General features: G+C 36.5%; 1 protein-coding gene across 1 annotated transcript; it reads left to right on the forward strand.

Moving 5' to 3' along the window:
- Nucleotides 1-582: 582 nt before the first annotated feature.
- Nucleotides 583-10,169, forward strand: RRH (retinal pigment epithelium-derived rhodopsin homolog). The gene is made up of 7 exons (XM_074949999.1): nt 583-785; nt 4,559-4,749; nt 6,323-6,422; nt 7,233-7,386; nt 7,771-7,939; nt 8,047-8,225; nt 9,691-10,169. Exons 1-7 carry the CDS (start codon nt 647-649, stop codon nt 9,791-9,793), a joined length of 1,035 nt encoding a protein of 344 aa, XP_074806100.1. The 5' UTR covers nt 583-646; the 3' UTR covers nt 9,794-10,169.
- Nucleotides 10,170-11,578: the final 1,409 nt, after the last annotated feature.

The following is an 11,578-nucleotide window of genomic DNA, read 5'->3' on the forward strand; positions in this document are numbered from 1 at the left end:
TAGGTATAGGGCACTAAACATATAAATATACAACATAAAAAGGATTGTGGTTAACATGTAAAAGAATTATGAGAGTTTAGCATACAGAAATCATGAAAGGTTAATATTTACTAGTAGGATTATTTAAGTCAAATCAACAAAGATTTCTGAGAAGTTATAGTAAGGAGTAAAAGTGGAGTTTAGATGAGGTGTATCCTACATTTTAGAGAAACTATTTTTTATTTTTAGTGTTCCTATCGTGTGCTCACTGTGATTATTAGAATTAATTCCAAAGAAGGCTGAAGTTCTATTGAATCTAGCCAACTCTTGTCTAGATCTTCTGAAATGTTGCACAAGAAGTTGAAGTAAAAAGTGTGGGGGCATGTGACAGCTAATCTCTTTAGCAATAAGACTCTGAAATGTAAGCATCTTGTTGGAAATGCACCTAGTTCTTTGCTGCTCTTTGTTTTGCTTAGAAGCTTTTCCTTGCACAAATTGGGCATGTAAACTCCTTTGCATAGTCCAGTTAAATCCTGTTGGTAGCTTGTCAGTGGAGGGTGGGGGGACGGGAGTTTTTTAAAATTGTTCAGTGAGTCTGTTTCATAATGAAAGTATTTGCCTGAAAGGATCTGGGAGTGTTTTGTGTATGTCCTCTTGAAGAACTCACATGGAGGGAATACCCCAGTTTCTTCAGTCTAAAATGTTTTGGAATGTTTCAACTAACTCCTCAGAAAGTGAAAATGAAGCTCAGTCAGCCTTTTCACAGACTGAGCACAATATAGTCGCAGCTTACTTAATAACAGCAGGTATGAAGGTTGGTGGGTTATTATTTTTTTTTTTTAATGGGAAGTTAGGCTTCAATATTCATTTTGGGTTATTGCCAATGAAATGTCTTTTATATACAAAAAGCAAAAGGTCTAGTGTCTCTCAACTTGAAGGTAGATGAGTAGATAAACAACAGGGTGACTGTAAAATGTATAGAAACTTCTAAAATGAGGGGTACAGTTTAAGACTGCATTATTTAAAAAAGTGTATTTTGCTTATACATGATTATAGCAAAAAATGCGGAATTCTGCCAGCGTGCAAAAGGAATAAGAATAGAAGTTGCAACATTTTGCATTTTTCACTGATACGCTTGAAGTTATCCTGATATGCCTCTGAGGGTCACATGTTCACAACAGTATGTGTGTAATCTGAGCGTGTGCATGGGTGTCTGTGTGGAGGTTGTAAGCGGAAGTGTTGGAATGTCACTGATAGGGAGGGGACTGCTCATTGATGGGAGATAAGGAGACTCTTGTTTCAGTAGTATGTTTGTTTCACTGATGACGCATTTTTAGGAAAAGTAGCGCACATGTTGGGGGCCTGATCCAAAGTCAGTTTACTCCCACTCATTGCAGTGGGCTTTGGGATAAGAGTTGGAGGAGCTGAGATCAAAATATGAAATAAATAAGATCAAATATGAAATAACTTTTCTTCAAAACTTGTTTATTTCAGTACGATAATTGAATGTTTCAAAAGTAAATTCTTTAATTCTACAATCTAGCACATTTAAAAATATGCCTGGGTTTATTTTATGCCTGTTCAATTGAAAAATTAAGCCATTTTAGGTATACATATTTTTGTTAGGAAATATTGTAAGTTTTGGGCATACTTTTTCCAGCTAATTTCAGCGTTATTAGCTTATGAAGAATTTTCAACTAATTATTCTGATTTTTATGGTTTATGTGCAGTAATTATGAAGGTCAAATTTTACTCAGTGAATCTTTTTTGTATAGTATCTGACAAATCGTTTTTCTGTTTAAGATGAACTCATTTAGTTTTTTTTGATACCAAGGCTGATATTTCAAACAGCTCTAATCTTTTTTAAGTTCTCCTTGTAGTTTTGCTAAGAATCTATTGTATTCAATAATAATCTGTTGAAACTCCAGATATGCTCTTTTACTCATTGGTGCCACCAGATCATCTGCAGATAAATGGATAATATTGGCACTCTCAGAAATGTAGGTCATTTGTCCAGACTTTGATTTAACTCAAATTGACAGGATTAGGGTTGTAACAATGTCTGGTTTATCAAATAATTTGACCATTTTATGAAGAGCAATATTAACAGGAGATACAGAGATTAGCAAAGGCAAAAACCTCTCCTCTTTCTCTCTCACCTGGGCAACTGACATGTGGGTCTGTTGTATGTATTTGCCAGTTGTGTAAACCTACAGTGCTGGGTTTTGAGTTAAAGGGACATAGTCTACCCAACATTCACACTTCTGTCTGAAAACATTTTACTAACTGTTACAAATACGGTCTGAAATATCTGTAGCTGAAACATCTTTTTCTTTTCTTTTTCCTTTTCTCTTTCTTGTTACTTTGTCTTAGTTGATTAGGGAAGCAGTGCTAGCAATGATTGCAGCTATAGTATGAACCAAGGTTAAGTGCAGGAACTTTTGCCAATAAGTTTGGTCCATTTCTGAACACCTCATTCTAACAAATTCACATCCTGAACATGTTGGTCAGTAATTGAGTTCCATTGCCATGGGAGAAAGAGCTCATCAGTGGAAGACTTTAATCTCATTGTATTAGTTAGCAGATGGAGAAGATGACAAAGGAAAGGAAATACAGATACAGTGGTCACCATTAAGTCAACATTTATCAACAGCTACCATGCTATAGTATCAGCAGATATTTCACCATGCTCTGAAAATGAAATAACTGCTGGAGCTTGGTTTAGAGTGTGGTTATTTTTTGTTTTAATGTTCACCACTGGTATGTTCAAACCATTTCTGTCTCTGTGGCTTGCTCACAATGGTGAAATGGAACCATCTTAAATCAAGTGTTTCATAGTCACAGAATAGCTTCATTACAAGTGAAGGATTACTAACTGAAGGTGCAAACTCCCTCTGTAGTTAAGACATTATAACTATTCAGGAGTTACATTCTACTTGATTATTTTGAAGTTCACATTAACAGGGTCCTGCTCTATTGCCTATTGAATAGAGACTGCCTTAATTTTCTTCCCGTCCGTTAGAAAGAAGAATAAGAGAGGGGAGCCCCCTTTTGCTGTTCTTGATCAAAAAATGTACAAGGCTCTGTGATATTTGCCACGATCAAGGTAACAAGGTTTAATTGAGGAAATCTGAGAATTTGTAATCCTTTCATGCCAAGACATCTCACAGAACAAAGTGGAGGCATCCCTATGCTATTTCTGAATCTGGATACGTTTTCCCTTCATTTTAATAGTTTGTGCTGTGCCGTTCCTGCCATTGGTAATCATCAAAACATATGTGGCCTTTAGGTACACTCAGCACCTTCTTGTCATTTAAAAGCATGCTGTACAGGAAACTTTTCCTGTCTGAACACATGCCCACTCTGATAGCTGCTAATGTTCTGAACAGCTTGTGATAATAAAAAGAATGCAATATAGCTGAAAAATCAATGAGACTTTGCTAAATTTGTGTTTAAAATATTTGATTTAAATATAATAGTTTCTGTAATAAGATTCAGAACTCAATTGGTGCTATTGTTTCAGTTTCTCTGGCTGTATATTCAATGAGACAACCATACACTGATGCTCATTGTGAAGCTGTCCCTACTGGTTGAGAATGTAGGAAAAATTAGGGTGCTTTGTTTTAAATGAAATCATTAACGGAGAGATGAGAAAATGGAGATTTCATTCGTATTGATCCTGTAGATAGCATGCTGAGCACATGGAAAATAGTGTCTCCAGCATAAGGGCTAGTGCTCAGCACAAAGCAGCTGTGCAGAATGACCCTCACTTTGGGTCCAACCATGCTACTCGTGAAGCCAATTGGAAAACTCAAAGGAAGCAGGACTGGACTTAAAGGAGTGGAATATATACAATGTGAGCAAACTCCTATGCCTGCAATGAACTGACCACCGATGAGCAGGGAGGAAGTGGGTGTGCCTAGGATGGAGATGGATGATCAAGGCACTCTAGCTTACTCATAATTTAGCACTTGCAAATTCTGTGCATAGTAGCCATTTTCATTATTTTAGAGTTCTGCCGCAGAGCTGTCCTTAGCAGAAAGCAAGTTACTGCAGTTGCTGGGAGGGTCTTCCACATAAAGGCTTCTATTGCATCTTGTGAAGCAGTATCACAGCCAGCAGCTCAATGCCAGAGTGTTTTTGCCAGCCCAACCAGCCTGCCGCACCCACTCCTTTCAGTGTACTTCATTCTGCTGGATCATGACAATGCAGTGTGTTCAGCAGTGCTACTGAGGGCTCAGCACTACTTCAGCAGGATGGAGCTTTTAAGATTCTAGTCTGAGAGATTCTGGATACTTGCCATACCCATTGAGCTCAGATAGTGAGGCCCTGATTCATCAAGATACTAAAGCATGTCCTTTTGTACTTAAAATTAATCATGTCCTTATAAACCTTAGTGAATCAGAGTTTGAGACTGTAAATTAGGAAAGCTCTCTCTGTTAAATATGATCTTTGCAGATTCAAATAAACCCATTCTATATTTAGATTTCATTATGAGTATGTATTTTGGTTTGTTACTACCAATACTGTATATTTATTTCTGCCACTTGTAAGCCTTCCTTTTTCTGTGTTTTCACAGGGGTGATAAGCCTTCTCAGTAACATAATTGTGTTAGGCATCTTTGTTAAGTACAAGGAACTTCGGACAGCAACAAATGCAATTATTATTAACCTGGCTTTTACTGACATTGGTGTTAGTGGCATTGGTTATCCTATGTCTGCTGCTTCAGACCTACATGGAAGCTGGAAATTTGGCTACACTGGATGCCAGGTATTTGGGATTTTTTTATATTAAATCAAGGACCAAACAAGTACTAAGCAATTAAACACAAACCTGAATATATGAAAAATACCTTCCTTTGATTTTTTTAATGTTCTTTAGCAATGGGTCCAGGTCTGGATCTGAACTTCCTTAAAACTCAGTGGTATTTGGATCTGGGGGGTTGCTTAGGACGCATTGCTAATTTTCATTATTTAAACTTTGGAAGATTATTGAAGCATAAACTTGTATTGATGTTAAATATACAATATTAAAATAACTATAATAAAGTAAATCCCATTACTTATTGTAGAATTCATGGATGCTTCTCATCACTCAGTAACCAAGATTTTCAAAGTAACTAGTGATTTTGGGTGCCTCAATCTTTGGGTGGTCAAACTGATACACTTTAAAGTATCTGATCTGCAGAGCGTGGGAGCTTAGCACTTTCAGAAATCAGGCCTCTTTAAGGCATGTCTATTAAGGTACCCATAAAATAGACTTCTGCATAACCAGTAGTCATCTTGAAAATCCTGGTAAATATTCAAAGAAATGGCCATCTTATTTTAGAATTTGCACAATTTTTCTCTTTTCATGTAAAATTGTCACTAAAACATTGTATCATTAGCAGAAATGTAATAATCTTTGCTTACTGTGCATGCAGTTACTTAAATATGATTTTAAATGAGTATTTAGCAGTCATATTAATTATACACCCTGCAAATATTTGTCTGGCAAAAATTAAACAGGACAGCAGAATGCTCCCAACAAGATCTGAAATCACACACAACTTGCCTGATTGCAGATTTAATTTCAAATTCAAAATTTAGCCAATGTTCACCAGCGATCCAGGGCACTCATTTAATTGCATCTAGGAAGACATATTTTGTGGATGAGATTTGAGAGTTTCCACTGTGCCTTGATTTGAGTTCTTAGGATCTTCAGAACTCTAAACTCAACTTGATCTAAACTGAAGAAATCCTGTAAACTGAAATCGTAGAATAGTGTGAATTTCTGTTTATAACTTCTGCAGTAAGAAAAATGTTGTTTGTGTTTCCCCAATATGCAACAAAAACATTAATTAAAAAATAAACAACTTTGCATCCCAGGATCATGAAATTCAGTATTTAACATGAGTTAAAATAAATGGTGACTTTTGGCAAGCTTCTTCAATGGGATTTATGAGGTCTTATGCAAGCACACTTATCTTAAAATGTTTAGTTTTACTTAAGCAACTCGAATTGTTAATAAAAAAAGGAGTACTAGTGGCACCTTGGAGACTAACCAATTTATTTGAGTGTAAGCTTTTGTGAGCTACAGCTCACTTCATCGGATGCATCAAATAAATTGGTTAGTCTCTAAGGTGCCACTAGTACTCCTTTTCTTATTGCGAATATAGACTAACACTGCTGCTACTCTGAAACCTGTCAAATTGTTAATAGTTTGTTAAACAAATTGGTCATTGATGAATGCATTGAATATAACCCATGATAACACTTAGCTTCAGGACACAGGAGGAGACTCAAACCTTTGGAAGCATTTGCAGTAGTAAGTGAAATGGACATGCTATCTTTTTAAATTTCAGATCTATGCTGCCTTAAATATCTTCTTTGGAATGGCAAGTATCGGGTTGCTTACAGTTGTTGCAATTGATCGTTACCTGACAATCTGCAGGCCTGATATAGGTACTGTTCTCTTGGATATAACTCTTGCACAAAAATGATCATTTTAATCATTTATTAGTTGACATCTATGAACCTTCATGCAAGTTCTTTTATTTCCTCTTGTGGAAACCTACTTCCAAAATTTGGGCATGGTTCTGCAGTAATTGGTTATGTGAGCTATCCCATATATAGCTAACAAAGTCATGTATATAGAAGGAAGCCATTGGCCCTTCTTTGTGGAATGTTTCCTGACAATAATTGAAGCTGGGAGGGGGGGAACGACAAAATGGGTTAGTTAATATATTTTATTGGATTCACTTCTGTTGGTGAGAGCGACAAGCTCTTGAGCCACGCAGAGCTCTTCTTCAGGTCTGTGAATAATTTAATAATACTCAGAAGACTAATTGAAGCTGACCTGTATTCTTAATATCATTCATTTTCTACATTGTATTTTTCCCTTGATCTTTATTATGGGTTTAAAAATTATAATGGTTAATTTTTTCACTTTCCCTACATCCCCCCACTCTTTTTCTTTCTCTCAATTTGATATGGCATCAGCAACATCTATTATTGCTAGCTTTGTGGGGGGAAGGTGTGATAATGCTGAGATGTATTCCAGCTCTGTTTCTGGGTGTATTTAAATGTCATTTATCTGTGATATAGGAGAGCTTAAGTAAAATGGGTGAGCTGCAGTGTGCCAGGTGTTTGTAAGGATCATTTATAATTACTATGCTAATTGTCTTGCTTGGAAACATTTTTGGTTCAAATAAAACCTTGGAGAGAAGTAAAAGAATCGAGTGATTTGATGTAAAAATATTTGCTTGGTTACAGGAAGAAGAATGACTACCTGTAACTATACTTCCCTGATCCTAGCTGCATGGATAAATGCAGTCTTTTGGGCCTTGCTCCCTATTGTAGGTTGGGCTAGCTATGCCCCAGATCCAACAGGAGCCACCTGCACAATAAACTGGCGGAAAAATGATGCGTAAGATTTTGAAAACTTTGTTTTACTTTTCAAATGTAGACCCATCACTTATTTTTATTCACCACTGTGGTCAATGTTTTCTCCTAAGAACATACCATGCAATTTCTAAAAGTCAATGGCAGTTCAGAAGTAGATACTGAAGTAGTCTATAATAAATCAAAAAAGGATGTTAGAATACTTGACATTGGAAAGCGTTAGGAATCCTAAGTGTAAGAGTCACTGAGCCTAATAAAACTTATCAAGTTGAAGAAATTGTACTTAGCTTTTGAAAATGTTTTTTCTGACTGTTTTATTAATAAAATAACATAAGGGAACAATGCATTTTTCAGTCATTTTTCAAAGCTGCACAGTTGTAATATCTTGTATTTATTTTTTGGCTTACAGGTCCTTTGTTTCTTATACAATGACTGTAATTGCTGTTAATTTTGTCGTGCCCTTAACAGTCATGTTTTACTGTTACTACAATATTTCCCGAACAATGAAACAGTACACTACCAGTAACTGCCTGGAGAGCATCAACATAGACTGGTCTGATCAAGTAGATGTAACAAAGGTGATGGAGGAGGGTCTTAATTCTTAAATAAATATAATGTTTGATTTTGATATTGGTAAGCATATATAAATGGTTTGGTCTATAAAACATTTTTTCTTGTTTTACAGATGTCTATTGTGATGATTGTGATGTTTTTGGTGGCTTGGTCTCCATATTCCATTGTATGCTTATGGTCTTCCTTTGGAGACCCAAAGAAGATTTCTCCTGCAATGGCCATCATAGCACCTCTATTTGCAAAATCTTCCACATTCTATAACCCCTGTATTTATGTCATTGCAAACAAAAAGTAAGTGTCCCATTTTTAAATTAACAGCCTCCATCTACTTTATGATTACTGGGCATCCTAGTTGTGTAGAAAGACCTTCTGTAAGATACAACAAAATATTTAACAAAGAGATGGAAAGGTTAAACCAGTGCTGAGTTATCTGTGATGGGTTGGATGATCTTTTGGACAGGTTTTAATAAAGGTAGGGGGTAGTATCTGTGCTATATATGTCTGAAGGTGTCTGACAACATTTCCATGATATCTTCAATTTTATCCTCATAAAAATATTTTGCAAAACAATTTCAGATACAGTCCTTTGCCAAGATGGGATCAGGGTGAAATTTGAATCCTATCTGAATCTGGGACTGTCTGCTTTTAATTAAACTGGCTAAAACGTATGGCTGCTTAGGCCCAAGAGATCCTCAAAGTATTTAGCCTCCTAGCTTCCATTAAAGTTAGGAGGCTAAGTTCCTTGGAGGATCTGGGCCTTAGTGACACGTAGCTCCCATGGATATAATTGCTTGCCTTGGGAAGTGTCCTAGTGGGGTGGTTTGAGACGTTTAAGAGCAAACCTACAAGTCTGCTGGCTCCTCTTCTGTCAAAATAAAACTATACCATATTTTGAGCATAGGTATCATATTGAATTGAGATAATAATTTTGGGACATATTCCTGGTCTCACAAAAACAGCCAAAATCAAAAGGGTTTTGCCTGTGGTTCAGAAGTATACAGGGGTTGGGGATGCTGGAATCCTTCCCTTCCCATTCCCCAACCTGCAAGCAGGGTCTGGGACATCCATACAGATAAGCTGAACTGTTACTGCTGAGTAGTTGATATGGTCTGACTCTTCTCTCCAACCCTGTTGGTTTAGATCTGCCCTTTACCTAGACCCTCATGTACTACACAGCCAGCATGCTTCCATTCACCCACTCATGTCCCTACATTTTATCACACAGCTGTGCTGGCGGGCAGTCCAACTTGTGCTGGCCTGACTCATGGTGTCCACCAAGCACCACAGGTAGTGGTGCTGCTGTGGGTGCTCTCCCTAGGGGCTAGGGCTGAGTTAAATCAAGTTCTAGAGTTTGCACCAGTATCTCCTGCTAGGGAAATGACCCGTGTTCCCTCTAATTTTTCCCACCCATGTGTGGAATGAATTTTGTTTTGTGCACCAATATGGAGGTGATGTGTGACAAAAAATGAAAAATGGGACTGTCCTGAAAAAAATGGATTGTAAAGGTCACTCGAACAAAATTCCACGCATGCTAGTTTCACACTGATGCAATTCCACAGACCTCCACAGAGTTCCTCTTGATTTACACTGGCAGAAGACGAGACTAGAGACTAATTGAATTCTAAAAGTTTTATTAAAATAAAAAGCCTTATTGTTATAGCACATTTGAGGAATTTGATCTTAATTTATCTCTGTTTTTGCTTCTTTATCTATGCCTCTAATCATCTGAATTTTTGCTTCCCTCCTCACATTGCAGGTTCCGGAGAGCAATCCTGGCAATGGTTCGATGTCAAACTCGGCAGGAGATAACTATTAATAACGCCTTACCAATGAGTGTCTCTCAAAGCACACTGACATGACGAGGCTGCTTGAAAGCACTGCCACTTTATTTACCCTATCGTATATGTTTTGTACACTACATGGAAATAAGTGGTCAAACCTGGGCCACAATTAAATTTGTATTACACTATAATAATAATCCACTCCAACATGCCAGTTTGTTTCTCTTTGTCTCAATAATATTTAATATAGTTTTTTTTTTAAAATGCCAAGATTTTAGTACTGAAGACTAGGCCAATTGGCATAATATGCTTATCCCTCTCAAAAGGCGATCGTGAATGCTCAGTGTGTTTTGTAACTTTTGGATAGTGGGATAAAATGGTGTGGGAGAGAGGAAGGGAGAGTAAAGCAGGATCTGCTTAATTGTGCTACAGTAACAGAAATAAATTTTGTGTATGCGTAATTCTTTTGGTATGTGTAATTTCCCTCTTTGAACTCTAAACCAGTTCCCAAGACTTCTGGCACAGTACTATTGTATCCTGCATTTCCTTCCGTGTCTTAAATGCACAGATTGATCTGACCTGAAAAGGTTGCTTCTGTGCGTACTGTAGTTTGCAGGCCTATTTAACTCCAGTATTGCCAACTCTCTTTATTATCAGTTTTGCGATATTTGGTGGTTTTCTGCCTTCTGGAGTCAAGTGATTATGTGAGAATCTCAGCTTTCATTTTAGAAATAGTAAGATTCTAACCTTCGTAACTGCAGAGAAAATCTTGAAAATGTGACCCAAGCACATGTTAGAAGTTCAAACCAGAAGGCAAGTAAAAAAACCCCCCCAAATTTATTATTTTAAGAAAATCTCATGATATTTGAGGCCTGACTCATGGTTTTTGAATGCCTAGGGTTGGCCATCTTGGGAGAATCAGTTTATTCAGGGCTGAAGGGATGAATATCTTTTCAAAGATTCAGTTATAGGTGGTAGTTAACTTGATATTGGTATTTCTGATGTTTGGAGAATAAATATCTTGTCTACCAGTAATATAAAATATGAACAACACTCAGGCAGATCTCAACTAAAACGGCTTCATCTAACTACAGCTACTTAACATATTGAGTTCACTTCCTGTTATCCAGTTGCTGTGCCTTTTTTAAAGAGACACAGACCCTTTTGGAATGCTGGATGTTGAACTTTTTACCTTTCATTGACAATAAAACAAAGAGAGAGAATATAGTTTGTTCTGACATCTGCTAATCTGTTCTAAAAAGCAAACATTCTAATGCTTCAAGGAAGAATGAAGAACACACATTTTAAAGCACTGTCTAAGGGGATTTCACTTCACATGATATTTTTGGTGCTATCAATTGATAATCAGTAGATGGCACCAACAATTAGTTTATTTCTTTGACTGTTCTATTAACGTTTAAGTTTTATATGAAGTCATCTACATTCTTTTTAGAATGCAACTATTATTTAAATATGTTTAAGCTTTTTGGTAAAGTCCAAAAAAATTGTTTTAAAAAAGTTGTAAAACCTAACTCGTGCTATTAATCTTGAATGTTTTTAATATTAAAATGCAGGTACATTCTGCATTGTACAGTTATTCAGTCTTAGAATATGCCCCTTTGAGCTTATTATTTCATACTGTCTTTGACATGTTACACCTATATAGTACATTTTCTTCCACAATCGGAGTGCTTTACAAATATTAGCTAACTAAACTGCACAACACCCCTGTGAAGTAAAGGGATATGTCAAAATATATCTAGTAAATCTATATTCAATATAGTTACCTATAAAGATAGTCCTGATATGTGATAGGTATAATTTTAACACAATATTTTCCTTTGGCATAATAAAGAACAAACT

The sequence above is a fragment of the Natator depressus genome, chromosome 4 (genome assembly GCF_965152275.1).
Source record: "Natator depressus isolate rNatDep1 chromosome 4, rNatDep2.hap1, whole genome shotgun sequence".
NCBI classification, from domain to species: Eukaryota; Metazoa; Chordata; order Testudines; family Cheloniidae; genus Natator; species Natator depressus.

Bases quoted from the DNA above. Each gene is read 5' to 3' on its own strand.
- RRH (XM_074949999.1), top strand. From the start codon at position 647: ATGGAGGGAATACCCCAGTTTCTTCAGTCTAAAATGTTTTGGAATGTT. The intron at 786-4,558 runs GTATGAAGGTTG...GTGTTTTCACAG, and splicing joins AGCTTACTTAATAACAGCAG to GGGTGATAAGCCTTCTCAGT. The intron at 7,940-8,046 runs GTGATGGAGGAG...CTTGTTTTACAG, and splicing joins ATCAAGTAGATGTAACAAAG to ATGTCTATTGTGATGATTGT.